Source organism: Myotis daubentonii, chromosome 6, assembly GCF_963259705.1.
Source record: "Myotis daubentonii chromosome 6, mMyoDau2.1, whole genome shotgun sequence".
Lineage (NCBI taxonomy): Eukaryota > Metazoa > Chordata > Mammalia > Chiroptera > Vespertilionidae > Myotis > Myotis daubentonii.
The window spans coordinates 96,852,195-96,879,951 of NC_081845.1; the positions used below are offsets into that span (position 1 = coordinate 96,852,195).

At 63.9% G+C, this 27,757-nt stretch overlaps 1 protein-coding gene across 6 annotated transcripts; it reads left to right on the plus strand.

Annotated features, from left to right (window-relative positions):
• Window positions 1–2,358: 2,358 nt before the first annotated feature.
• Window positions 2,359–27,289, plus strand: NOTCH4 (notch receptor 4). 6 transcript variants are annotated; one of them, XR_009453562.1, is made up of 32 exons: window positions 2,360–2,578; window positions 3,288–3,369; window positions 3,490–3,761; window positions 4,711–5,058; window positions 5,134–5,256; window positions 5,367–5,603; window positions 5,706–5,861; window positions 6,140–6,334; window positions 7,489–7,602; window positions 9,315–9,428; window positions 9,519–9,641; window positions 10,515–10,671; window positions 11,108–11,253; window positions 11,459–11,611; window positions 11,798–11,915; window positions 12,076–12,163; window positions 12,479–12,632; window positions 14,428–14,612; window positions 16,219–16,471; window positions 16,681–16,793; window positions 17,566–18,086; window positions 18,558–18,941; window positions 19,012–19,187; window positions 19,686–19,905; window positions 20,138–20,210; window positions 20,311–20,449; window positions 20,925–21,208; window positions 21,425–21,572; window positions 22,039–22,136; window positions 25,524–25,568; window positions 25,741–26,259; window positions 26,461–27,289. XR_009453562.1 is itself a non-coding variant. In XM_059702315.1 (30 exons), exons 1-30 carry the CDS (start codon window positions 2,518–2,520, stop codon window positions 22,984–22,986), a joined length of 6,009 nt encoding a protein of 2,002 aa, XP_059558298.1. In that variant the 5' UTR covers window positions 2,359–2,517; the 3' UTR covers window positions 22,987–24,322. The 6 variants fall into 6 exon arrangements, 5 of the variants coding, with proteins under 5 accessions (XP_059558298.1, XP_059558299.1, XP_059558301.1 ...); XM_059702315.1 differs by lacking the exons at window positions 25,524–25,568; window positions 25,741–26,259; window positions 26,461–27,289 and adding an exon at window positions 22,306–24,322 and having other exon boundaries at window positions 2,359–2,578; window positions 21,425–21,628; window positions 22,039–22,173; XM_059702316.1 differs by lacking the exons at window positions 25,524–25,568; window positions 25,741–26,259; window positions 26,461–27,289 and adding an exon at window positions 22,306–24,322 and having other exon boundaries at window positions 16,219–16,447; window positions 21,425–21,628.
• Window positions 27,290–27,757: the final 468 nt, after the last annotated feature.

The window sequence follows — 27,757 nt, forward strand, 5'->3', positions numbered from 1 at the left end:
CCCCAACCCCCTGATCCGCCCTGCTCTGTGTGTGACAGGGGGCGGTGCCCCAACTCCCCTATTGGCCCTACTCTGTGAGTGACAGGGGGGAGCTCCTCAACCCCCTGATGGGCCCTGCTCTGTGAGTGACAGGGGGCAGCGCCCCAACCCCCTGATTGGCCCTGCTCTGTGAGTGACAGGGGGCGGCGCCACAACCTCCCCATTGACCATGCCTTGAGTGTGACAGGGGGTGGTTCCCCAACCCCCCAATCGACCCTACCCTGAGTGTGACTGAGGGTGGCATCGCAACCTCCCAATCCGCCCTGCTCTGTGCATGACAGGGGGCGGCGCCTCAACACCCCAATCGGCCCTGCTGTGAGCCCGATCAGGGGCTGCACCTAGGGATTGGGCCTGCCCTCTGCCACCTGGGAGCAGGCCTAAGCCAGCAGGTCCTTATTTCCCGAGGGGTCCCAGACTGCGAGAGGGCACAGGCTGGGCTGAGGGACCCCCCGCCCAGTGCACAAATTTTTGTGCACCGGGCCTCTAGTCTATATATATAAAAGCCTAAACAACTGTCCAACCAGTGCTATGACACATAATGACCACCAGGGGGCAGATGCTTAACACAGGAGCTGCCAAGCAACAGCAACTTTGCAGAGTGCCCTCTCGCACTCGGGGACCGCTTGGGGGATGTGCCAGTCAGGGCGAGAGACCCCACCTGCCAGAGGGACCCCGCTCACTCCACAGACCTCCTTCGAGCCCTCCCCAGGTGTGGCCGGCTGGGGAGGGACTGTGGGAGGTTGGCTCCAGGGTGTGTCCGGCCCCTCTCACCCTGCCCCGCCCCATCAGCCACCTTCTAATTAATTGCCTTTCAATGTGCACAAATCCGTGCACCAGGCCACTAGTTTCAAAATAAAAAGCTGCCTAGCTGGTTTGGTTCAGTGGATACAGCATCGGCCTATGGCCCGAAGGGTCCCAGGTTTGATTCCAGTCAAGGGCACATGCCCAGGTTGTGGGCTGGATCCCTAGTGGGGGGCATGCAGGAGGCAGTCAGTCAATGATTCTCATCATTGATGTTTCTATCTCTCACTCTCTCTCCCTTCCTCTCTGAAATCAATAACAATATATTTAAAATAAAAAGCTTTTTTAAGTGGTGCATTCCTCGGCAGAGGAAATTGTTCAGGGTGCCCAGGCTGCAGAGGGTGCTTGCTGCCACACCTGTGCCAGTCACCTGACTCAGCCCTGTGCCAGCAGAGGAAGACCAGACATACTGAGTCCAACGGCCAGGGCTTACTCAAGAAGGTAAGGTGAGTCAGGGCAGCAAATTCTCTTTTGTGATGTTATTTTTTTTATAATTTTTAAAATATATTTTATTGATTTTTTACAGAGAGGAAGGGAGAGGGATAGAGAGTTAGAAACATTGATGAGAGAGAAACATCAATCAGCTGCCTCTTGCACACCCCCTACTGGGGATGTGCCCACAACCAAAGTACATGCCCTTGACCAGAATCGAACCTGGGACCCTTCAGTCCGCAGACGGACGTTCTATCCACTGAGCCAAACCAGCTAGGGCTCTTTTGTGATGTTATTTAGTCCGATTTTAAAGTCAATGACTGGTGCCTGGCTGCTGTGGCTCACTTGGTTGAGAGTTGTCCTATGCACCTAATAGGTCACTGTTTGAGTCCTCAGTTCCTGGTCAGGGCACATGCAGGATCCCTGGTAGGGGGAATGCAGAAGACAAGGAACAGATGTTCTCTCTCACATCATTGTTTCCCTCCCTCTCTCTCTCCCCCCGCCCCCATCTCCCTTCCTCTCTCTCTAAAAAAAATCAATACAACATATTTTAAAAATAAATAGTCAATGACTAGCCTTGCCTCCCAGGGACTCTGCAGTAGAGGAAGGGAGACATGGGGGAGGGGAAAGACCAAATGCAGTGTTTGCTATGAATAATCCAGACTGCAAAACTGATGGTGGTTTTGTACTTTTCCCAAAGCAGCCGACATCTCCCTCCTCCCCGCAAAGGGCAGAAGCCCTAGCAAGGGCCGGAGTGAGGCCCGGAAGCCCCCTGGGTCCTCTGCCCAGGGCGGTCGTTTCAAGCTATGCCAAGTTGCAGGTTCTCTGAGAAGCATCTGGAGTGACCCCCAGAAACAAGCACCTCCCCCGGGAGAGGAGCAGGAGATCCCCAACACACCCTGCCTCCGCCTGCCCTGCCGCAGGGCGCCACCTTGCAGTCCCCACCTCGGGAAAGCAGAGGCCACCTCAGCAGAAGGGCTAGGACTGTCCCCTGTTCTCCCCTCCCTCACCTGCCCTCCAGCCACTCGGTCCTGGGGGGGGCAAGGGTTGTCAGGGATGGAAGGCCCCTCCCTCATCCCCTCAATGTCCCTCCTCCCTCCCCCCATCACTTGGGTGTCCAGGACATTGTGCGACTCAGGAAGCAACTCAGCTGCGAGGCCTGCAGCGGCCAAGACGCGGAGGAAGGGGCTGTGGCGCAGGAGGTGGCTCCGGGCAGGGCGGGCTGAGGGCTGCCTGGGCTCTGGAATGCAGCCCCCTTCGCTGCTGCTGCTCTGGCTGCTGGGCTCCTGGGCTGTGAAGACCGGAGGTGAGGACCAGGGATGCGGTACCGGGTGGAAGAGGGGGGCCCACCGTCCCGAGGAGGCCTTTGGCGGGTTGGGGCGAAGGGCTGAGCCTCGAGCTTTGAGGCAACACTGGGTGGAGGGAGCGGCTCTGCTGCCGGATCTGCGCAGACCAAGGCCCTGGGCCTGGTGCCAGGGGGTCTGTTGGGTTGGGTGGCAGGGTGCCCACCCCCAGGGAGAGCCCAGTGAGCCCGGAGCTTGGGGACAGCGGGCTCATTTGGGGGCGGGGGGAGGGGAACAGACTGACCACCTTGTAGGGAAAGAGATGTGACCAAGATGGAGACATGGAAAGGTTGAGGGTCCACCAAGTCCCTTTACCAGTTCAGCCCCCCCCCCCACCCTTCCCAAACCCCTCCCTCCTTCCCCCCCCCCCCCCCCCCGCCTCCATGGCTCAATGCTGGGCCCTTCCGGGAGGAAATCCCTTTTCTGTCTCAGCCATTCACCTCCCAGGAGTCCCCTCAACCCCCCTCCTGATCCCTGTTGTCTTGCTTCCGAGGGACCAGGGACGGAGGCTGCACTTGGGAGGCCAGAGAAAAAACAGGAAGGGGGTGGGGATTAGTAAGTGAGAGGCCTGGGATCTGGGGGGTGGGGCGGGCACCACATGGGGACGAGGAACAGGGGTAGGAGGCTAACAGGTCCCCGGAGCTCCCCGCTCATCCTCATCTGCATCCCTAGGGCTGCCCTGCGGGAATCTCTCAGAACCCTGTGCCAACGGCGGCACCTGCCTGAGCCTGCCTCAGGGCCAAGGCACCTGTCGGTGAGGTGCCTGTGGGGGTGGGAGACTGGAAAGGGGGAGGGGGAGTAAGGAAGGAGGAGGGGGGACAGAAGGCCAACCTCAGCCAGTGATGTGAGTCCCCCCCCGCCCCCCCCTTCCCAGGTGTGCTCCTGGCTTCCTGGGTGAGACGTGCCAGTTTGCGGATCCCTGCCGGAACGCCCAGCTCTGCCAGAATGGGGGCAGCTGCCAAGCCCTGCTTCCTGTCGCCTCGTCCTTAACCCCCAGCTTCCTCTGCACCTGCCCCTCCGGCTTCACTGGCGAGAGGTGCCAGGCCCAGCTCCAGGACCCCTGCTCCTCCTTCTGTTCCAAGATGGGCCGCTGCCACATCCAGGCCTCGGGCCGCCCCCGGTGCGCCTGCTTGCCCGGGTGGACGGGTGAGCAGCGGTGGGAGCGGGCAGGCGAGCACGGGCTGGGCGGGGAGGAGACCGAGGCCATGAGAATCAACAAGCCGGTCCTTGGGGACACGTTCCCCCGCTTCTGGCACCCCCCACACAGCTGTGCTGACTGCCCCAATTTGACATATTTCCAAAGCAGTCGGCAGGCAGCTGCTGCCAGTCCCCGCCACGTACCAGCCGGGTCCTCTCGCAGCCCTGCACCCCTCCCATAGCCAGAGGGTCCGTGGGCCCAGCAGGGGGCTCTGTGTCTGAGCACCTGAGTGGCCTCTGCCCTGGGGATGCCAGGGAGTCACTAGGCAGACTCCAGTGGAGGGAGGTGTGCTGGGTGAGAAGGGGTGGAAAGGGTCTGGCCAGGGAGAGGAGTGGGTGTCCCGCCAGGAGGAGGGCGGCTCTGCCACTAAGACTGTGCCCGCGGCGGACGCTTGGCACGGAGAGGCCCGCGCTGCTCAGGAGACGCTCACTTAGCCCGCCCTGGCACGCAGCGCGCGGACACGAGTGGCTGCCACCACTGCCGCCTTTGCCAGCGTGTGGTGGCTGGAAGGGAGTCTCTTATCGCTGCAAAGATTACACCCACGCAAAGGCCAGGCAGCCGGGCGAGAGGGACCAGAGGCGCTAAGTCTCCTGGGGGCAGGCAGGGCCGCGTTCCCCCTCCCACCAGGTCACCCGAGGGGCTGTGTCCCCTCTCCCCAGGCAGGGCCCATCTGCAACACGCCACCAACAACCACGTGTCCTACTTTCAGCTGAGAAATATAGTCACTCCAGATGTAACCCCCCAAGAAACTGAGGCAGGGCGATGGGACAGGCAAACAGGGTGGGCGGGGTGAAGGGGGTAATGGGGAGATGAGAGGCGGGGCGCCGTTCCCAGGCCCTGGGAGCTGACGGCCTTGCCTTCTGCCCTTTGCCCTCTGCCCTCTGCCCTCGGCTGCAGGCGAGCAGTGCCAGCTTCGGGACTTCTGCTCAGCCAACCCCTGCATGAACGGCGGGGTGTGCCTGACCACCTACCCCCAGATCCAGTGCCGCTGCCCACCCGGCTTCGAGGGCCACGCCTGCGAGCGCGACGTCAACGAGTGTTTTGGAGACCCGGGACCCTGCCCCGAGGGCATCACCTGCCACAACACCCTGGGGTCCTTCCAGTGCATCTGCCCCGCTGGGCGGACAGGTCCACGCTGCACGCTCTGGGCAGGACCCTGCCCCCCAGCGGGCTGTCCCAACGGGGGCACCTGCCAGCTGGTTCCGGGGGAGGACTCCCCCTCCCACCTCTGCCTCTGCCCCCCAGGTGTGTGCTCACAGGGCTGGAGGTGCCCCCTGGGCAGGAGGTGGTCCCCCCTCAGCTGACCCAGGGCCCTGTCAGGTCTCACAGGCCCGCGCTGCGAGGTGAACCCCGACGACTGTGCCGGGCACCCGTGTCAGAATGGCGGCACCTGCCAGGATGGGCTGGGCACCTACACCTGCCTCTGCCCCGAGGCCTGGACAGGTGAGGTCCTGAAGCCAAGGTCACGGCGCCAACGGTGCAGATGGTCGGCCCCGCCTCCCCAGGCCCCGCCTCCCCAGGCCCCCCTCCAGCCTGGTCTCCCCCCTCCACAGGCCGGGATTGCTCTGAAGACGTGGATGAGTGTGCGGCCCAGCGCGCCCCTCGCTGCAGAAACGGCGGCACCTGCCGGAACGCGGCTGGCGGCTTCCACTGCGTGTGTGTCAGCGGCTGGGGCGGCACAAGCTGCGAGGAGAACCTGGACGACTGTGCCGCTGCCACCTGTGCCCCCGGAGCCACCTGCATCGACCGCGTGGGCGCTTTCTCCTGCCTCTGCCCCCCTGGCCGCACAGGTGCGGGGCGGAGGGGCCGGGGCTGGGGGAGGGGCCGCCAGAGAAGCCCCCAGGGGCCACTGAGAGCCTTCTCCCCCCCCCCCCCCGCCCCCCGCCCCGCAGGCCTCCTGTGTCACCTGGAGGACCGGTGCCTGAGCCAGCCGTGCCACGGGGAAGCCCAGTGCAGCACCAACCCCCTGACGGGCGCCACGCTCTGCCTGTGCCAGCCCGGCTACGCGGGCCCCACCTGCCACCAGGACCTGGACGAGTGCCAGCTGGGTGAGGCGCCCCCATCGGGTCCTCTCTGAGCCCCAGGGCAGCCGCTGCCCAGGAGACAGGCCAGTCGCTTTCCACACTAAAAGCATAAACAGCTCTTTTCCCTGAATCTGTCCAGGCGGGCACCTCTGCCCCGCGGGCCTTCTCCCCATGCCCGGCCTCCCGCCCCACTGCCCTTTCCTGACGTGGTCTCATCTGCCTCACTCGGCCCGGCCCCCAAGCGCTGGCTGCCCGGCCGTCCACCCTGGGCCCCTGTGGACCCCGCTCTTCCCTCCTCCCAGCCCAGCAAGGCCTGGGGCCCTGTGAACACGGCGGCTCCTGCCTCAACACCCCCGGCTCCTTCGACTGCCTCTGTCCGCCTGGCTACACCGGCTCCCGCTGCGAGGCCGACCACAATGAGTGCCTGTCCCAGCCCTGCCGCCCGGGCAGCACCTGCCTGGACCTGCTCGCCAGCTTCCACTGCCTCTGCCCCCCAGGTACCGGCGGGCGGGGCCTGGGGTAGAAGACAAGGCTGATCCCCACACAGGCCCTCTCGCCTCGAGAGCGAGGAGAGCCTGGGGCCAGCTGTCAGGCACCCGAGGACCTCCTCCTGCCCCCGCCCCACGAAAACCCCAGGACCCACGAAACCCCGGCCACAGACGGCAGAGGCTGTGCACTGCTCAGGTCAGTCCTCGCAGAGCACGCCGCCTGGCCCCGCACTCAGGCCCGTCACGGGGAGCAGAGCAGCAGTTCCTAAACATCACGCCAGCCCAGAATGCGCCTCCTGCCACAGAGACCTCCTCCGTAGAGCTCGACAGTAAAGCCCTCCGAGGGCTGTGGCCTGAATTTGGTGCAACCGGAAGGGGACGCTGCAAGGCGGCCCCAGCTCCGCTAGCCTCCCGGGAGCTCATGACCGGTGCCGGGAGTGGGCAGAAACGGAACGAGAATAGCTAACCCTGTGCCGGGTGCTGCCGAGCCCGTGGCGCGCACCATCTAAGTCTTACAATAACCCACGGGGTCAGCGCCGTTACCCTGCCTTGTACGTGGCAGAGCCCGGACGCAAGCCCAGGCTTCAGGCTGTCAGCCACTCCCTGCACCTCCGGCCCCCCTCCAGCTGGGCGGCTCCCGGGAACCTGCTGAGGAAACGTCCAGCATCCCAGGGACCAGGCTGGGGCATGAGGAGCTGCAGAAGCAGGCTCCAGGCAGGAGGGCAGGCAGCGGGTCCGAGGCCAGCCCCACCGTGGTGCAGGGCGAGACAGGGGAGGCTGGGGCTGCCCGAGGAACAGGACCCCTCTGGACGGAGGAGGGGGAAGGGCAGGTCCCTAGAGGCCCCATTGGGGACCCAGTCTCCCTGGCACAGAGCCTGCCGGGTAGAACAACGCGGAGCCCTCCCTGCAGATGCCCACTTGTCTCACTTGCCCTTCGGGGCCTCTAGGCTCATCAGCCCGCCCTCTGGGCACAGAGGAAAGGCGCCAAAAGGCACGTCCTCCCAGCCCTCCCGCAGCCCAGGCGCCTGCTCCTGGCTTCTCCCGAGTTCCTCCCTGCAGCCCGCAGGCACACGGCGGCCTGGGGCCGGGGGCTCTAGAACCCGGGCCTCCTGGGCAGCAGGCCTGGCTGCCCCGCAGCCCTCACCGCAGCTCCACGCCCTCAGGCTTCGAAGGGCAGCTCTGCGAGCTGGAGACAGACGAGTGTGCCTCTGCTCCCTGCCTGCACCAGGCTCACTGCCAGGACCAGCTCAGCGGCTACCTCTGCACCTGCCCGCCCGGTGAGTGCGCCTCACCCACCCTCCCCCCTGCACCTGCCTTTCCACCCCCCCTCCCCCCCTGCACCTGCCTTTCCACCCCCCTCCCCCCTGCACCTGCCCTTCTACCCACCCTCCCCCCTGCACCTGCCCTTCCACCCACCCTCCTCCCTGCACCTGCCCTTCCACCCACCCTCCTCCCTGCACCTGCCCTTCCACCCACCCTCCCCCCTGCACCTGCCCTTCTACCCACCCTCCCCCCTGCACCTGCCCTTCCACCCGCCCTCCTCTCTGCACCTGCCCTTCCACCCGCCCTCCCCCCTGCACCTGCCCTTCTACCCACCCTCCCCCCTGCACCTGCCCTTCCACCCGCCCTCCTCTCTGCACCTGCCCTTCCACCCGCCCTCCCCCTCCCCCCCTGCACCTGCCTTTCCACCCCCCCTCCCCCCCTGCACCTGCCTTTCCACCCCCCTCCCCCCTGCACCTGCCCTTCTACCCACCCTCCCCCCTGCACCTGCCCTTCCACCCACCCTCCTCCCTGCACCTGCCCTTCCACCCACCCTCCCCCCTGCACCTGCCCTTCTACCCACCCTCCCCCCCTGCACCTGCCCTTCCACCCACCCTCCCCCCTGCACCTGCCCTTCCACCCGCCCTTCCCCCCCATACCTGCCCTTCCACCCGCCCTCCCCCCCATACCTGCCCTTCCACCCGCCCTTCCCCCCCATACCTGCCCTTCCACCCGCCCTCCCCCCCTGGACCTGCCCTTCCACCACCCCCACCCCCCGCACCTGCCCTTCCACCCACCCTCCCCCCCTGGACCTGCCCTTCCACCACCACCACCACCCCCCCCCCCCCCCGCACCTGCCTGCCCACCCCGCCCTCGACCCCTGCACCTTCCCGGGTGAGTGCCGCTTCCACCCTGTTCTCGCCTCAGGCCTCTGAGCCTCCACAATTCAGGCTCCAGGCCTCTGCTTTGCTCCCCAAACTCTCTTCTGTTACATCCCCCAAATCTTCCTTCCCTTGCTTAGCGGCCCAGCCTCATCTCTGTCCTGCCACATCACCCCAAAGCCCGCCTTTCTGGACCCCCGAGTCCCCGATGCACCCAGCGCAGGGACAGCCGCCCAGGACTCCTCAGCGGCACAGGACCCTCCGTCCTCTGCTGTGACGGTAGCTGGCTCACTGAGCACACACTTCGCTCTAGTCCCAGGCATTCTCTAGTTCCTCCTTTCAGCGGCAGCCTGAGGTCGGTTCCATTATTAATCCTCAGCAGGGGAGCACCCTGCTTACCCCGCCAGCCGCACCTGCCCAGGTGTCTCCTCTGGGAAGCCCTCCAGGTTCACCCTCCCTGGCCAGGGGAAGGGCCAGGACTGGGACTTATGCTTTCGATAAAATATGTTTCCGGCATCAATACATATATCCAGTGACGCCTTATCTGTATGAAGAATAAAGTGACCATGTTATGCTGTCATGTCCTGAAGCTCAAATACTAAGAAGCCCTCAGTTGGAGCTTTCATTGCACAGCGAAGCGTTTAGCCCGCCCACCCCCGCCCTTCTCTGTGGGGCGTCATTCCTGTGCGTGCAGAGAGGCTGTCAGTGTAAACTCCATTTCTTCTTTGAACCCATGAAATCCTGCCTGCAAAGCTCAGCCCACACTGTAACTAACAAACTCCCTGGTGCATGTAAGGAACAGAGATGCCCTTCGCCATCCCCCCTGCCCCTCCCCCCCGCCCCTGCAGGGTTCGCAGGCTCCCGGTGCGAGGAGGACGTCAACGAGTGTGGCAGCTCTCCCTGTGCCAACGGCGGGCAGTGCCAGGACCAGGCTGGGTCCTTCCACTGTGAATGTCTCCCGGGTAAATGGGGCTCAGACGCCGAGGGAGAGCGGGGCGGGGGCAGACGCCCGCAGCCCCTGAGCATGCCCTGTCCCTGTGCCCTGTGCCCAGGCTTCGCAGGCCCGCGCTGCCAAGAGGAGGTGGACGAGTGTCTGAGCGGCCCGTGCCCCCCGGGCGCCAGCTGCCTTGACCGCCCAGGAGCCTACTTCTGCCTCTGCCCCTCCGGCTTCACAGGTCAGCAGGAGCCCCTGGCGAGGGCGGGTACCGGGTCCTTTCAGGGCGGGCAGAGGTCCTTAGTGACGGTGTGAGACGGAGAGGACAACGAGTGAGCCCTCATTCAGTGCCACGCCTGCAGCTGCACACGCACAGACAGTGCTGTTTACCGAGGCCTTGCGGTGAATGGCGCGATCGGGGTAGGAGCAGGGCCAGGGTTCAACAGGATGCCATTCGCTTGCCTTTTTTTTTTTTAAATATATTTTATTGATATTTTTACAGAGAGGAAAGGAGAGGAATAGAGAGTTAGAAACATCGATCAGCTGCCTCCTGCACACCCACTACTGGGGATGTGACCGGAATCGAACCTGGGACCCTTCAGTCCACAGGCCGATGCTCTATCCACTGAGCCAAACTGGTTAGGGCACATGTAGCAGGCACTTCAGTGCAGACGAGGACAGACATGCAGACATGGCTGGTAGGAGAGCTGCCTTCCCCGAGGGCCTTAGTCTAGGGCGGAAAGACCACAGCCTCTCTTTAACGCCCAAGAGGGGCTCTGAGAGCCATGTGCGCAGGACCCCAGACCGGGCCCTCCAGCTCAGAGCAGAGCTGAAGGCCTTACCGGCTGCAGGCGGCTGCGCCCCTAGGGGAAAAGACAGGAGGGGAGGGGAGGGGAGGGGAGGGGAGGGGAGGGGAGGGGAGGGGAGGGGGGAAAGAACGCCACCTCAGGAGCGCAGGGAACAGGGCGACTGGGAGAAGCGCCTGGCCCCCGGGCCCTGGCAACAGGGAGCCACGCAGGGCTCACGGGCAGTTAGCGTGTCATACGTAAGTGGCCTTTGGCCCCCATCGAGGACATGGAGGGACCCTGTCCTTCTGCCCATCTCCCCACCCCAGGTCATCTCTGTGACGTGCCCCTATGTGCCCCCAACCTGTGCCAGCCCGAGCAAAAGTGCCCGCGCCAGGAGGACGAGGCCCGCTGCCTCTGCCCAGATGGCAGCCCTGGCTGTGCCCCCGCGGAGAACTGCACCTGCCGGCACGGGCGCTGCCAGAGGTAATGCCCGCAGGCCCTCCACTCACTTCGCCCTCTAGGCCAGGAGACAGCGGCGGGTCTTGGGGAGGCCCTGGTGGCGGGTGGGGGGGGGGGGGCGGGGGCTAGCAAGGAGGTGGCGGAGCTCTGAGGTCCCAGCCACAGCAGGGCTGGCCTGTGAGAGTGGTCCAGGGAGGGAGATCACAAAGAACGGGGAACGAAGGCCGAGAGAAGAGCCCTGAATCCCAGGGCCGGCCCATCAGACAAGCTCACTGAGCATCTGCTCCGCGCGGACGCTGCTCCAGGGCGTGGGCTGGGGGGCAGAGGAGACCGTGAACTGGGGACGCTGCTGAGGGCAAAGACCCCGAGGAAAGGGCAGAGCCTCGGGCCAAACACAGAAGATCACAGGGGACTAACCCATGGGAGGGGAGGGGGGAAACCGCTCTCTCTCCATGGCCAGATCCTCGTGCGTGTGCGACGTGGGTTGGACAGGACCAGAGTGTGAGGCAGAGCTGGGGGGCTGCGTCTCCACGCCCTGTGCCCACGGGGGGACCTGCCACCCCCAGCCCTCTGGCTACAACTGCACGTGCCCCACAGGCTACACAGGTGAGACGCTCCCTAAACCGTGTACACCCTGGGCTGGCCCCCCTCTAACGAAGGGCAAGGCCAGTGGAGACGTGTGACAAAGGCCCTCAGTCCCTGTCCCCGTCCAGGACAGCGGCATGGGCTGCAGCGGCCAGGTGCTGGGAGGGAAGAGTGGGGGGAGGGCTGAGGGGGGGGGAGGAGGAGAGATGAGGGCTCCCTTCCTCAGGGCCCGCCTGCACTGAGGAGGTGACAGCATGTCACTCCGGACCCTGCCTCAATGGCGGCTCCTGCAGCCCCCGCCCCGGGGGCCATCTCTGCACCTGTCCTCCCAGCCACACCGGGCCCCGCTGCGAGACCAGCACCGACCTCTGTGCCTCCGGTGAGCGCCCACCGTCCCCCGGGCTGGCGCAGGCGGCGGTCAGGGGTGCTTGTGCCAAAGTCAAAACCTGGGCACAGTGAGCTGGTGCTCTGATGGGGGGCGGGGGGATGTCTGTGGTGTGACTGAGGTCATAGGCCAGGTTACAGGCAAGAAACCCGACCCTGGCTCACAGCCCCCTCTCTCCAGCCCCGTGCCTCAACGGGGGCACCTGTGTGAACAGGCCTGGCGCCCCCGCCTGCCTCTGTGCCACCGGCTTCCAGGGCCCACGCTGTGAGGGAAGGGTCCACCCCAGCTGCGCAGACAGGTGAGCAGGGGCAAGGCCCTTCTCCTCCACCTCCTCCGGGGCCCGGCTGCCTCTCATCCCGCATCCTTCTCGGAGGGAGGCCTTCCCTCGGTCCCACCTCCCCGGGACCGCCCTCCCCCTGTCCCGCACCTGCCTCCTCCCGTGCCCGTCTCTTGTCCAGCCCCTGCAGAAACAAGGCTACCTGCCAAGATGGGCCCCAGGGCGCCCGCTGCCTCTGCCCTGCTGGCTACACAGGAAGCAGCTGTCAGGTGAGGCTCTGAGCCAGGTGTGCTGAGGGGGCGGGGGGGCTGGGGAGCGCCAGTCAGAGGGTCTCAGGTACTGAAAGGTGGCAGCAGGGGCGTGTGGGCAAGGCACCCACATGCGGAGCTTTGGAAGTCCAGGCTCTGGGGTCTGCAGGCAAGAGGGGCTGCGGGGTGCCTGCCTCGGGGACTCCCCGGGATGGAGGCAGCAGGGAGGCCAGGGGCGGCCTGAGGGGATGTTGAGGAGCTGCAGCCGGCAGAGCACCACCTCCGGGCTGGGGACCTGGTGCTCTGTCCTGCCTCACGCTCCCTGCAAACCCTCAGACTCTGATGGACTTATGCGCCCAGAAGCCCTGCCCACGCAATGCCCGCTGCCTCCAGACCGGGCCCTCCTTCCAGTGCCCGTGCCTCCAGGGATGGACCGGGCGTCTCTGCGAAGTCCCGCTGTCCTCCTGCCAGAGGGCTGCCCTGAGCCAAGGTACCAACCAGGGGCCGACTGGGAGCCGATGAAGGGGAGAAAGGTGTCCTCCGCTGTCCCAGCCCTAAGGGATCACACATCCGACCACAACACACTCGCCCAGAGGCAAGCAACACGACCAACCACCGTGACTGATTCCACAGCTCAGCGCCCAGGGCCTCCCCACACGGCCCAGCTCCCCATACCACCCTCAGCGCCCAGGGCCCCCTCACACGGCCCAGCTCCCCATACCACCCTCAGCGCCCAGGGCCCCCTCACACGGCCCAGATCCCAGCACCACCCTCAGCGCCCAGGGCCTCCCCACACGGCCCAGCTCCCAGCACCTGATTCCACAGCTCAGCGTCCAGGACCTCCCCACACGGCCCAGCTCCCAGCACCTGATTCCACAGCTCAGCGCCCAGGACCTCCCCACACGGCCCAGCTCCCAGCACCTGATTCAACAGCTCAGTGCCCAGGACCTCCCCACACGGCCCAGATCCCAGCACCACCCTAAGTGCCCAGGACCTCCCCACACGGCCCAGATCCCAGCACCACCCTAAGCGCCCAGGACCTCCCCACATGGCCCAGCTCCCAGCACCTGATTCCACAGCTCAGCGCCCAGGACCTCCCCACACGGCCCAGATCCCAGCACCACCCTCAGCGCCCAGGGCCTCCTCACACGGCCCAGCTCCCCATACCACCCTCAGCGCCCAGGGCCCCCTCACACGGCCCAGCTCCCCATACCACCCTCAGCGCCCAGGGCCCCCTCACATGGCCCAGCTCCCAGCACCACCCTCAGCGCCCAGGGCCTCCTCACGCGGCCCAGCTCCCAGCACCACACTCAGCGCCCAGGGCCTCCTCACGCGGCCCAGCTCCCAGCACCACCCTCAGTGCCCAGGGCCTCCCCACATGGCCCAGCTCCCAGCACCTGATTCCACAGCTCAGCGCCCAGGACCTCCCCACACGGCCCAGATCCCAGCACCACCCTCAGCGCCCAGGGCCTCCTCACACGGCCCAGCTCCCCATACCACCCTCAGCGCCCAGGGCCTCCTCACGCGGCCCAGCTCCCAGCACCACCCTCAGCGCAGCTCAAGAACCACCAGCCAGCCCCGTCAATAAGACTCCACATTAACACAACCAACAGGGACCTAATCAGTGTGAAGCAGCTCAATTCTGTCACTATCATCATCTCTGGAGTGGACACATTTAACCCAACTATACTCAACACATTTCACTTCCCACATATTGTGAAAGAATAGTCCTGGCCCTGGCCGGTGTGGCTCAGTGGATAGAGCCTCAGCCTGCGACTGAAGGGTCCCGGGTTCAATTCCTGTCAAGGGCACATGCCCGGGTTGCAGGCTCGATCCCCAGTAGGAGGCATGCAGGAGGCAGCTGATCAATGATTCTCTCTCATCACTGATGTTTCTAGCTCGCTCTCTCCCTTCCTTCCTCTAGGAAATCAATAAATAAATATTTTTCAAAAATAAAAAGAATAGCCCTTTGTGCAGATGAGTTTGAGATGAGAAGACCTCAGGAGAGAGACGTGGGGACCAGGGTGGCTGGTGGCAGTGACAGTGAGCACATGGGAGGGTGCAGAACTGTGCTCTATAGCCAGGGGAGAGGGCGGCCCCCCAGCTGGCAGCACAGACAGCGGGGGAACTCGATGCTTCAACCCCTCTGTGTCAGGCGGGCCTGGTCCTCAGGCCTCCCCTCCCCCAGGAATGTTGGTGGTCCCCACGGCCTCTCTGCTCAGTGTCTGGGCCCGGGGCGCCCTTCCGCCCCACTTAGCTTTACTGATCCTGTTTGTCTCTCGCAGGCACAGAAGTCTCTTCCCTGTGCCAGAACGGAGGTCTCTGCGTTGACAGTGGCCCCTCCTACTTCTGTCACTGCCCCCCTGGATTCCAGGGCCCTATGTGCCAGGACAGGGCGAACCCATGCCAGTCCAGACCCTGCCAGCACGGGGCCAGCTGCGTGGCCCAGCCCAATGGGTATCTCTGCCAGGTGAGCGGGTCAGGGTGCCAGGGTGGACTGGACATGGGAGACAGTCGGCATGGTGGGAGCCGTGATCTATCCATTTCCCTGACCCACACATCCAGCCAACCTCCAAGTCAGGCCATTTTATCTCCTAAATATTTCTCTGTTTTGTCTGTGTCCCTTCACCTTCGTCCACTGGCTTAGTCCAGGCCTTTGCTGCTGTCCACGTGGACACCTGCATCAGCCTCCCATCCGCCCTGCCCAGCCCTTATTCTGCTACCGGCCTTTACTCTGTTGAAAGCGTTGTGCTCACCTGTCGCTCCCCTCATCAAAACCCTGCAGTGCTGCCCTCCTTCACCACGGCCCTGCCCTGCGAGACCCGCCCTGGCTCTCAGGCCTCGTGCCCCCCACCCCCAACCCCCCAGCTCCAGCAACACGAAACTGCTTCTGGCTCCCTGCACACCCACGCCGGCTCCCTAGTGCCCTCCCCAGCTCCTCCACTGCATGGTGCCCAGGAGGTGCCTTCCTCAGGAGCAGTCCCCAGGCTGGGTCCGGGCCTCTCCTTGGTGGTCAGGTCACGGTGCTAGAGGCCAAGCTGAGATTCAAGCCTGAGCAGCCTCGTCCCTGTAATCAGAACCAGGGCCTGGGGAGAGGGCACATGCACTCCCCCCGCCCCCCGCCCCCCATAGCGTCGTATTGTGAGCGTTTCACACCCCGAGACACTGAGGCAGCGCACTGACCCTCAACCTCGCGCACCTGGTGCTCAGCTTGACTTCCTCTTCCATGAAACTCCCCAGCAGTTTCCACGACACCCCTCATCTGCTTCCGGCAGCCCTCTAGCCACTTAGCCGTGAGCCCTTTTCTCCCGAAGCCTTCCTGGTCCCCTTCTTGCAAGCTCGCCTTCCTCTCACAAGAACTCAGCACACACAAAGGCCTCGCAGCGATCCCTCTCCAGCAGAATGTGAAACAGTGGGGACATGGGACGGGCGCCGGGGAGGGAGCCGTAGAGGCACTGCGTCCCGCCGCCACCTCCGAGCTGTGTACAAGTCAGTCTCCCCAGGAATCGCCTCCATTTCTGGGAAGTGAGAGTCAAGTGTGATATCCACACAAAGGGTCTTTAGGGGGATTTCAGGAGGTTATGCGTAAAAATCATGCAAGAAATGCCAGCCGTCTCCGTCCTGGCCGCCTGCGAACCTCCTGGCAGCAGGACCAGTTCTGGTTCTCTTTGCATCCCTGTTGCCTAACATGGTGGCCGCACAAAGGGCATTCAGTCGGTGCTTGCAAGTTCATGAAGCGTGGCACAGCCTGGGGCGCTGGCTGGCGAGAGGGGTTCTACCCAAAATGGAGCCATCGTTAGTGGCAGTGTGCCTAGAGCAGCAGGCGCCAACCCGAGGTCCGTGGCCCCTGGTGGTCTGAGAGGCCTGAAAGGTGGCGACCGCTGTCCGAGAGGCTGTTGGGGCTGGAGGGCTGAGTCGTGCCTCATGGGATAATGTGCGCCGTGTGTTGAGATGGGTGAGCTGCAGGGGCCTGGGGGCTGGTGAGTGGGGCTGGCGAGCGGAAGGCGGCGCGGCAGACTGCGGTGCTGGGTGGGCTCGCTTCCTGGTCGGCTCAGCCTGACCCTCTTTGCCTGCAGTGCGCCCCGGGCTACGAAGGACAGAACTGCTCAAAGGAACTGGACGCTTGTCAATCGCAGCCCTGTCACAACCATGGGACCTGCACCCCCAAACCTGGCGGCTTCCACTGCGCCTGCCCGCCAGGCTTTGTGGGGCTGCGCTGCGAGGGGGACGTGGACGAGTGTCTGGACCAGCCCTGCCACCCCAGAGGCACCGCAGCCTGCCACCCTCTAGCCAACGCCTTCTACTGTCAGTGTCTGCCCGGGCACACAGGTGAGGCGCGGCTGGGGGGGCGAGGGGGGACAGGCATCGGGCACAGCTGAGCTGGCCGTGGAAACCAGATAATCCCCTCCACAAGGCCTAGTCATCCTTCCCGCCCAGAGAACACGGCCAGGGTCCCTTTACCTCTGTGGCTAGCGCTGGGCCGACTCCCAGGAATGGCAGTGACCAGACAGTGTGACATCCAGTCCCACCCCGCCCAGGCCAGCGGTGTGAGGAGAAGATGGACCCCTGCCAGAGCCAGCCCTGCTCCCATGGAGGGTCTTGTGAGGCCTCGGCAGGACCGCCCCCAGGCTTCACCTGCCGCTGCCCGCCGGTGAGTGACGGCAAAGCTGCCTTCATCGCTCCCAGCACTGACACAGGCGAAAGCCTGAGCTGGGACCCAGAGGGAGCCCGGAGCCCTGCAGTGGGAAGTATTGGAGAAGCCGTCCTGCTCACAGGAGTGGCTCTCGGCGTCAAAAGGGGGTGGTGGAGGCAGGATCAGGGGTAGCATGAATGCATGAGGGAAGGACCCCAAAATCAAGCTGGGTGACTGGATAAGTGCTCAGTTCTTTTAAGTGTGTGTGTGTGTGTGTGTGTGTGTGTGTGTGTGTGTGTGTGCACGCGCACGCGCGCACTCACTATGGACCTGATGCGTAACATCGGTTCATGATACACTAACACCATTGGTTTGTGCATGGCCTTCTCTGTACTTTATTCTTACAATACAACACTCATGAACCAAACCCAAGAATTACAACATTAATAACTTGCAGGCACTTCTGTCCTGTCCCCCTTCCAGAGGAAGAGAAGGAATATAACCCTATTTCCAAGGATTAAGACAGTAGTGCAGTTACTGCTCTATTAGCTCTTTCGTCTGCCGGGACTTGCCCTGCCATGCTGCAGAGCTGTGGCTCACCCACCGTCACCCCCATGCACTGTCATTGTGTGAAAACACACGGGATCTATAAAATGACCCCCTTGTTCTCTGAGGCCCTTCCAGATGGGCACTCCCCCCCCCCCCTCCCCGTTACCTTATCCGGGAGTGTCTTGAGAGGAAGTGGCAAGAATGACACAAGGCCCCTCGCCAACCTCTCTTCTCTCTGCAGGGTTTTGAAGGCCCCACCTGCAGCCAGAGAGCCCCGTCCTGTGGCCCCCATCACTGCCACCACGGGGGGCTGTGTCTGCCCTCCCCCAAGCCTGGCTTCCCACCCCGCTGTGCCTGCCTCAATGGCTACGGGGGCCCTGACTGCCTGACCCCAGCCGTCCAAGGCTGTGGCCCTCCCTCTCCTTGCCTCCACAACGGCAGCTGCTCAGAGACCTCCAAGCTGGGGGGCCCGAGCTTTCGATGCTCCTGCCCTCCCGGCTCCCCAGGGCCCAGGTGTCAGAGCCCCAGAGCAAAGGGGTGTGAGGGCAGAGGGGGAGACGGGGCCTGTGACGCTGGCTGCAGTGGCCCCGCAGGAAGCTGGGATGGAGGGGACTGCTCGCTGGGGGTCCTGGACCCCTGGCAGGGCTGCCCCTCCCACTCCCGCTGCTGGCTTCTCTTCGGCGACGGGCAGTGCCACCCGCAGTGTGACTCTGCAGAATGCCTGTTTGACGGCTATGACTGTGAGACTCCTCCAGCCTGCACGTGAGTTGGGGCGGGGCCACAGTGAGGGCGAAGGGCCATAGATGCTTCTGAGTTACGTGTCACCCAGCCTCAAGCTCCAGGGAGTCGGCACCCTCGTCACTGCCAAGTGGGGGTGGAGGCCTAGGCCCCCCCCAGGAGCAGGGCAGCCTCAGGTGAGCGGGGCAGCGAAAGCCAGACCAGCACCATCTCCGCCCCAGCCCTTCTCCAAGCTGCTGCCCTGGAGACTCTCCCCTACAACCTGCGCCCCAGGGAAAGTGCCCCGGCCCGCCTTCAGGGACTGTCTTAGGGATCAGGTGTCAGTAGACATTAGGGTGTCTGAGCTACCTACCCACAGGGCCTGCCTACACCCATTTCTCGGGAGCTGCCCCAGTAGCGAGAGTCCTGGAGGCAGCGGGAGGTCAGGAGTACTCTCTGTGATGAAGGCGGGAGTCTAGTTTCTGTGGGGTCCTGAGCCCCCTCTCCTCGCCCCAGGCCAGCCTATGACCAGTTCTGCCACGACCACTTCCACAACGGCCACTGTGAGAAAGGCTGCGACGCCCCGGAGTGCGGCTGGGACGGAGGCGACTGCAGGCCCCGAGACGGGAGCTCCGAGGGGGCGCCCTCCCTGGCCCTGCTGGTGGTGCTCAGCCGCCCAGCCCTGGACGGGCAGCTGCTGGCCCTGGCCCGGGCACTGTCCCTGGCTCTGAGGGTGGGGCTCTGGGTAAGGAAGGACAGGGATGGCAGGGACATGGTGTACCCCTATCCTGGGGCCCAGGCCCACGAGCAGCTGGGAGGAAGCCCAGGCCCCTCTCATCCAGAGACAGCAGCCCCTCAAACAGAGCCTGCGGGCCAGGAGCCAGACTCCCTCAGCACGGGGTAAGGCTGGGAGAGGGGTGAGGGAAGGGAGCCGGGGCCGACACGGGTCCCTGAGGTGCCTCGCCCGCAGGTTTGTGGTGGTGATGGGTGTGGACTTGTCCCGCTGTGGCCCTGACCACCCCGCAGCCCGCTGTCCCTGGGACCCTGGGTTCCTGCTCCGCCTCCTGGCTGCCATGGCTGCAGTGGAGGCCCTGGAGCCCCTCCTGCCGGGACCCCTGCTGGCGGCCCACCCTCGTGCAGGCACCGGTAGGTGCCCCCATCCTTTCCCCTGACCTCGCTCCCAGGCCAGGCTGCATGCCGCAGCCAGCATGGAGGTCAAATGAAACAGGAGCACTGGGACCCACTGCTCTTGTGGGGACTGACCCTTGCCACCCTCTTTCTCTAACGGGGGGCTCCCAGGGCCTCTTTGCTCTACAACCTCCTTCCTTATCTTCCTAAGGACTTTGTCCTAGCCTCCCTCACAGGCTCCCCGCGAACCTCGGGTCTCGGTCCATCCTCTCTGCTAGGCCGAGGGCATGTCACTCCCGTGTCACACAGAGCAGAGCTCACGAGAGAATAACAACTCACACCGCGCACACTGTGCTCTAAGCGCTTTCCAGTACTAACTCCTCTCATCCTCCCAACAACCCCCTGGAGGCGGTGCTATTGTTATTCCCATTTCACAGACGAGGAAACTGAGGCCCACAGGTCTCACAGTAGTACTCAGCCTCACCTGTAATGGCCTCCTTTTGTCTCTCCCACCAGAGCCCCCCGCCAACCGGCTTCCCTGGCCTGTGCTGTGCTCGCCAGTGGCCGGGGTGCTTCTCCTGGCTCTTGGGGCTCTTCTCATCCTCCAGCTCATCCGGCGGAGGCGCCGAGAGCATGGGGCCCTCTGGCTGCCCCCGGGGTTCACTCGAAGGCCTCGGACTCAGCCAGCTCCCCGCCGACGCCGGCCCCCACTGGGCGAGGACAGCATCGGCCTCAAGTGAGAATGAGGAGGAGCTGGGGCTCAGGGAGGGGACTCTTGCCTGTGAAGACATTTATGATCAGAAGCAACAAGAGATGCCACTGCAGAAGTGGAAGACAGAGGAAGGGGAAGGGGTTAGGGTTAAGGTTGGGGTTAGGGTTAGGGTTAGGGTTGGGGTTGGGGTTAGGGTTGGAAGACAGCTGCAAACTTTGTGGACCCTGAAGGCCCTCCACCCACCCTCCTCTTCCAGGGCACTGAAACCAGAGGCCAAAGCTGAGGAGGATGGAGTTGTGATGTGCTCAGGCCCTGAGGAAGGAGAGGAGGTAGGCCAGGTGAACGCACTGGGCGGGAACGGTCCTGCAGTGACGAGAGGGCGAAGGGACAAGCCGACCTTCCTTCCCTGGTTGTTTTTCCGGTCCCAAGGCTGAAGACACGGCCCCGCCCGCCCAGTGCCAGCTCTGGGCCCTGAGCGGTGACTGTCGAGGACTCCCCCAGGCAGCCATGCTGACGCCTCCCCAGGAAGCTGAGCTGGACGTCCCTGGCGTGGACACCCATGGGCCTGGTACTCGAGCCAACCCGGGCCAGGAGAATTCCCTGACCCTTAGAATCAGAAAACCCTTTGCTATCAGCCCTGAAGAAGCAAATGTTAGAATTAGTGCCTTACAACAGGGTGGCCCCGGGACAGAAGAATCAGTGCCCTTGGGGAAATGGGTAGAGACACAAATTCTTGGGCTCCAGAGCTCCTGGTTCAGATAGTCAAGCTATTGGGGAATGTGTTTGAACAAGCCCTCCAGGTGAGTGTACTCCAGACTCGTTTGAGAACCACTGCCCTAGAATGAGAGAGAATTAGGCCTGCTGGCTGGCTCCTTGCACAGAGGAGGAAACTGAAGCCTGGAGAAAAGTACAAGTCGCTTGACTTAAGCTACACAAAATCAAGAGCCAGAGCTGGGCCTCCTGACACCTCAGGGCTGTGATTCCCCTGAGCCTCCATACCCTTTTGATCGACATGTTTCCCATTCCTTTTCTCCCACCCACAGAGGGGGTGACACCCCTGATGGCAGCAGTCTGCTGTGGGGCAGTGGAGTACAGGACTTTCCTGGAAAGCCCCGAGCCCTGGGAACCTCTGTTAGATGGAGGGGCCTGTCCCCAGGCTCACACCGCGGGCACGGGGGAGACCCCCCTGCACCTGGCTGCCCGATTCTCCCGACCGACTGCTGCCCGCCGCCTCCTTGAGTCTGGAGCCAACCCCAACCAGCCAGACAGAGCGGGGCGCACCCCTCTTCACACCGCTGTGGCTGCTGATGCCCGGGAGGTCTGCCAGGTCGGTGCACGCCGGGGTCCCTGAGAGGACAGGGAGCAAATGTGCAAGTAAGGCTGGGCAAAAGCCTCCTCTAGGGATGGCAAAGAGGAAGGTGATGTGAGCTTGGGGACCTGAAACAGGAAAAGAGCAGGTGGCTGAACATGGATCGGGAGGTGGGTACTGTGAGGGCCTGAGCTGCCGCCCAGGACATACCAGGGTGTATGTCTGGCCCCCCAGCTCCTACTCCGCCACAGACAGACGGCAGTGGATGCCAGGACAGTGGACGGGACCACGGCCCTGATGCTGGCCGCCAAGCTGGCAGTGGAGGACCTGGTTGAAGAACTGATTGCAGCCCAAGCAGATGTGGGGGCCAGAGATAAATGGGGTATGGATCTGGGCGTGTTGATGTGCCACAGAGAAGTTGAGCAGTGGGGAAGTGAGGTAAAAAGTGGGGGGGGGGGGCAGCAGAGGAACTGGGGGCGGGGGTTCCCTGGCAGCCTCTCGGGGTGCACGTCCGCAGGCGTTGGCTGGAAGGAGCACCAGCCTCCCCCATCCTCAACGCACATGCCCCCGCCCACTGTGCACCAGGATGGGAGGGTGCGGGGGGAGGGGGAGGCCTCCCGGTCCCACCGACCCCAGACAATGCCCCATTGTCCCTTCCGCGCGCCGGTGACGTCACCGGCAGTGCTTCCTGCCGCCGCCGTCACCCGGGCAATGCTTCCGCCCGGGGGGACCCAGACTCCACGGGCCTGAAGAGCCCTGCCCCCAAGGCCGGGATCCCTGGGAAACGGAACCGGCGCCCGGCGCCCGGCCCCCGCCTCAGGGTGACGCCCTCCCACGTCGTTCCCCAGGGAAAACCGCTCTGCACTGGGCCGCCGCCGTCAACAACGCGCGGGCCGCCCGCTCCCTTCTCCAGGCCGGAGCCGACAAAGACGCCCAGGACGGCAGGGTTAGGCCGGGCAGAGGGCTCCCCACACAGAAAAGGGGTGCGGAGAGGGGGGAAGCGCGGGAGCTCCCAAAGCCAGAGGCCGCGGGGCCGGCGGCCCGGTCGTGGAGCCACGAAGGGCCGGTCCTGGGGTGTGGCCCCCTGACCTCGCCCCCGGCTTCCCCCCTCGCAGGAGCAGACGCCGCTGTTCCTGGCCGCCCGCGAGGGGGCGGCGGAGGTGGCCCAGCTGCTGCTGGGGCGGGGGGCGGCGCGAGCGCTGCGGGACCAGGCGGGACTGGCGCCCGGCGACGTCGCCCGTCAGCGCCACCACTGGGACCTGCTGGCGCTGCTGGAGGGGGCGGGGCCCGCGCACGCGCGTCACCAAGCCCCGCCGGGCCGAGCGGGCGCCTTCGCGCGTGCGCGGGCCGCCTCGGGAAGCGGGCGGCGGGGCGGGGCCGTGCCGCGCCACCGGACGCAGTCGGTGGGGGCAGCCCCGCGTGGGCGCGGAGCCGGCCTGCAGACCCGCACTTTGTCCGTGGACTTGGCCGCGCACGGGGGCGGGGCCCGCTCTCCGTGCCGAAGCCTCGCGAAAGGAGCTGGAGGAGGCCCGCCCCGCCGCGACCCGACGTTCCCCGCGGGCACGCGTGGGCCGAGGCCCGGCCCCGCCTCCAGGCCAGGAAGATCCGGGGTCGCGACCTCCGCTGGCGGGCCCTGTGATTGGGTGTCCCTGGGAGCCTGCGGCCCCGCCCCCAGCACGCGGAGCCCGCCTCCTTGCCTTACTCCGTCCCCGGAGCGCGGGTCTCCTCCCCTCGCCTGGGGCTCCCCAGCCCCCCCAGGAATACCCTCAAATGCAGGAAGCGAAGCTCAAAAGTAGGCGGCTAGTGGCCGGGTGGGATTCCAAAAGTGAGCTCCGTTAAATGCCCGCCTGGAAGCCTCCAGGTTTTAAAGTCCTCGGGCCCCAAAAGTAGGGGTCGGGAATATAGCGTCTCTCCCAAAACGAGTGCATGCCCACTCAACCGTCATCGTCTTCCACGTGGAGAAGATGCGGCCCTGCAGAGGGTTTAGGTGCTGAGATGGAGTGGGCCCAGGCAGTGCGGGTGAGGGGCTACAGGAGGGGGTGGAGGGGGCTAGTACCCTGAACTGGAACCATCCCACAGATGGGATGTAAGATGTTCTTCCTGCACAGGATGTGGTTCCCGAAGGGAGCGTTTAATCACCCCCCACCACCTACAAACAGTTGACAAGTATCTGTTCAGCACCTGCTGTGCCAGGCATCGCAGGTGCTGGGTCGGGGAGCACCAAGGGCCACTCCAGCTGATGACTCCTTGCATTTTCACCACTGCAGGGATGAGGTGCCACTCTTCTAGCCACTCTTTTCTCTATTAAGAACCCCAAATCTGTCATCAGAGAATAAAGCTGGTATAAAGTGTTACCTCCTTTTAGAGGGTTTGAGGAGTGCAGTGAAGAAAATATGGGAGTGACTACATTGTCTTCCAAATTTTGTGTCCCAAATTCAATATTTTTTGTTTTGTTTTTTAATATATTTTTATTGATTTCAGAGAGGAAGGGAGAGGGGAGAGATAGAAACATTGATGATGAGAATCATTGATCAGCTGCCTCCTGCATGCCTCCCACTGGGGATCAAGCCTACAACCTGGGCATATGCCCTTGACCAGAATCGAACCTGGGACCCTTCAGTCTGCAGGCGGACACTCTATCCACCGAGTCAAACCGGCTAGGGCCCAAATTCAATATTTGGATGGAGACGTTCAGTATAGTTTAAGAGCAAGAATAAGACTTGGGGGCCCTGTGCTAATGTAGGGTGTCATCTGAAAACAAGAGTGTAGTAGTCTGAAGAGAAGCCACACATTACACCCTTTGCCCACCTTCCAAGGGCATTTAGTTCTAGCCACGTAGGAGACTCCTGGGAGCTCAAGCTAGGCAGAGGCCGACAGAGACCCTCCCAGTGTGATCCACCTTCAGCAGCGTAGTTACACCTCTCATGGTGCTGATGGGCCGGGACATGGAGGCTTGGGCATTTTGAAAGCGGATACAAGCGTACCCATCTTTGTGGGCCTCACTGTTGCGCTTCGCATGTAAGTGTCTTCATTAGCATTGAAGCAAAGACCCTCTACCAACAAAGAGATTGACTCACTGAAGGCTCAGATGATGGTTGGGAATTTCTTAGCAATAAAGTATTTTTAAATTAAGGTATGGTTATTGTTTTTAAGACAATGCTATTGCACAGTTAATAGACTACGGTATAGTTGTAAACATGCACCGGGGAGCCAAAACATCTGACTCACTTTATTGTGATAATCACTATTGTCGTGATCCGGAACCATCCTGCAATATCTCTGAAGTATGCCTTGTAATAACTACCATTTATTGAGCATTCACTGTACCAAATGCTTTATCACATCTAATCCTCACACCAACTGGGAGGTCTACCAAAACTGCTAGGTCCATTTTACTCTTAGAAACAGGCACAGATTTTTATCTGGGGAAGATGACAAGGCATTAAGTGGCAGAACCAGAGCTCTTCATCACATTTCGTGTTTGAAGTCACTCAGCTGTAAACCCCGTATTATGACAGGTTTCCATTTCCAGGCTCCAAATGTCTATCTGTCCTAGCTTGGGGTGATCAGTGTGGACAGATCAATGACCAAGCCAGGGAGTTGGTCCTCTCCCTTCAACCCTCATTCATGACCAGAGGAAAGCCTTCCCTGACCATGTCTCACATTTGAGACACATCTTGTCCACTGAATAGACCAAACACCAAGAGGGCAGGGGTGACTGACACTCGCTGTGTTGGACCAGTGCTGGGGATATATGTATATGTCTGAGGGCCTGACATCCCTGGATCTGAGTCCTGCTGGAACCATGCCTGTCCCAATCCCAATGGGGCTGGGAGCTGGGAAGCAGGGGAGGGCTGAATCCTACCCTCAGGGGACATCTTAGGGAGAGGAGAGACCTGGGGGTGAGGGTTCTGAGGAGTGAAACCACTTCCTGTGCAGCTAGTTCCTGTGTTGACAGAGCTGGAGGGGAGGCGGGGGGAGGGAACAGAGTGGTGGGGTGGGGGTCCACTGAGGCTCTGGAGAGGGGAAGGCCAAGAGTTCTTGCCCACCTGGAAGCCCCTCCGCTCCTGCGGGAGGAGCTTTTCCCAGCCTCTGCTCCCCTGGGGAGAGAGGTTGAGCAGCAGTTTGGGTGGGAAAACAGAACTGGAGGAAGTTGACAGGGATGGGCGGGGCCCATGGGGGCTGACCAGGAACCCAGCTTCCTGCTTAGTACCCAGACATCCAGCCCCTGGCTCGCCCCCACCCCTTCCAGCCCCCACTCCCCTCAGGAACTCGGGGTGCCGGCCCTCCTCCAAATCCCAGCTCCCCTCCCCCATCGGTTTCTCCCCTCCAGGGCATGGAGGCTGAGAGACCCCAGGAAGAAGAGGATGGTGAGCAGGTGAGCTGGCACTCGGTGGGGGAGGCTGGCCCTGGGAGAAAGGGAGGCGAGAGGACCTGAGGCAGAGACCTAGTGGCCGTGGACTCAGGACTTGGAAGGGCTTGGGCACACTGGGGGAACAGAGAGGAATGGCCGCCCGCCCCTGCTTGACGAATGGGTGTCTCGGCGTCAGGGCCCCCCTCGGGATGAGCATGGCTGGCCCCCTGTAAACACCACCATTCGACCTTGGCGATCTGCTCCTCCATCCCCTCCTCCAGGGACCCGCCACACAGGTACCCCACCCATCCCGGGAGTTCCCTGACCCTGGTGCCTGCATCCTTCCTAGTCCTGTGACCAGGGTCCACTCCATCGTGGCCCCTTCCCCAAATCCTCTGGACTCCCCATTGTACCTCCTTACCTCTGACCACCAGCCCCTCATCACCTCACCCCGTCTGTCCCTGCCCAGGCCCCCACCCTGCCACCACCCCCTCTGAGCCTCCCCCACTTCCCCGCCCTAGGCCCCCGCTCGGCCTCCCTGCTCTCCCTGCAGACGGAGCTCCTTCTGGACCTAGTGGCTGAGGCCCAGTCCCGCCGCCTAGAGGAGCAGAGAGCCACCTTCCACGTCCCCCAGGGTCCCCCAAACCTAGCCCCAGCCCCACCCCGGCCCCAGGAGGACAAAGAACAGCTCTACAGCACCATCCTCAGTCACCAGGTGAGACACCCCACCCGCCAGGAGGCCAGACCCAGGTTTCCTGGGCTCCAGACCCTGTCCTCTCTGGGGCCCTATCCCTCCTCCTCCCCAGGCCCTGGCCCCCCATCCCAGTCACAGGTGTCCTGTATGCCCTGCATACCAGCCCTTCCAGGCCTGCTCCTCCGCCCTCGCCAACACCTTGCCATCCCTCCCTTCCTCCAGTGCCAGCGGATGGAAGCCCAGCGGTCAGAGCCTCCCTTACCGCCCGGGGGACAGGAGCTCCTGGAGTTGCTGCTGAGAGTTCAGGGTGGGGGTCGAATGGAGGAACAAAGGTCTCAGCCCCCCACTCACACCTGCTGAGACTTGAGCCCCCCACGGGCCCGCCCGCCCCACTCCGGGGCTCCCAGCGGGGCAGCCCGCCGCATACCCTCAACCTTGCTGGGCAGGGGCCCCGGAACTGGGCCCAGCAGACATCTCACTGTCCATCGCCCTGGCCCATGTGCCTGCGAACCGAGGGGGTGCAGGCCTCGCACCTGGGAAGAGGCAAGGTAGGAGGGTCCTCGAGGACCTCCCTGAGCCGGAGCTGGAGGCGGCGAGCACCCCGCGCCCAGGGGCACCGTCCCTCCCGTCATCCCAGGGAGCGGCTGCGGGGACCCCCAGACGTCAAGCCGCTCCGCAGGGTCTGAGGCCCCCACCTCCCAAGAAGACGCCTCGTCCCCCCAGGCCGCGACCCGGGGGCAGGCCCGCCCTCCCGGCCAAAGAGAGGGGGTGACGGACTGCGCGCTCCCCGGCGCCCGCCCCGCCCCGGCCCGAAGTTCGGTTTGTGAATAAACGCGTTCCCTCCCGACTGGACTGGTGTCTGCGCTGCGGGCGGAGGGCGGCCGGGGCCGGAGGCCGCCTCCGGGTCTGGCCCCAGGCCAGCTCCCGCCCCGGCTGGTTAATTACCGGCTCATTAAGCAGCGGCGGGAGGCCTCCCTAATCACCCCGCCCTCCGGGTGTTAATTAAGTGGAACAGGGAGGGAGCCATTAGCACGAGAAATATGAACGGGCTGTCGGTGGACCCTGGCGCCCGGGGCCAGAGTCCGCGCCCCGGCCCCGCGCGCCCTGGCAGGCCGGCCACCCCGCCCCGCGTCCCCTCCTCCCGCTCTCCCCACCCTCCCCGCCTCCCCCCCTCTTCCCTCCTCCCTCCCTCCCCTCCTCATTGCCCTCCTCCCGCCGCGGTGCCGTCCGCGTCTCCGCCCCCGGCTCCGCCCGCGCCCCGCCCTCCCGCGCCCTCCCCTCCCCCAGCTCCCTCGCCCTCCTCCCTCCTCCCTCTCGCTCACACACACCCCCGCCTGGGCCTCCTCTCTCTCCGGCTCCATTTTCTCCGCCGCCGGGGGCCGGGGTCTCCTGTGGGGGCCCCGCCGGTACCCCAGGTCTCCCTTCAGAGCCGGGGTGAACCCCCGGGGGAGCCAGGAGACGGGGAGACGGGCGGGGGTCGGGGCGGAGGGAGCAGCGGCCCCGGCGAGTTTGGGGGGAA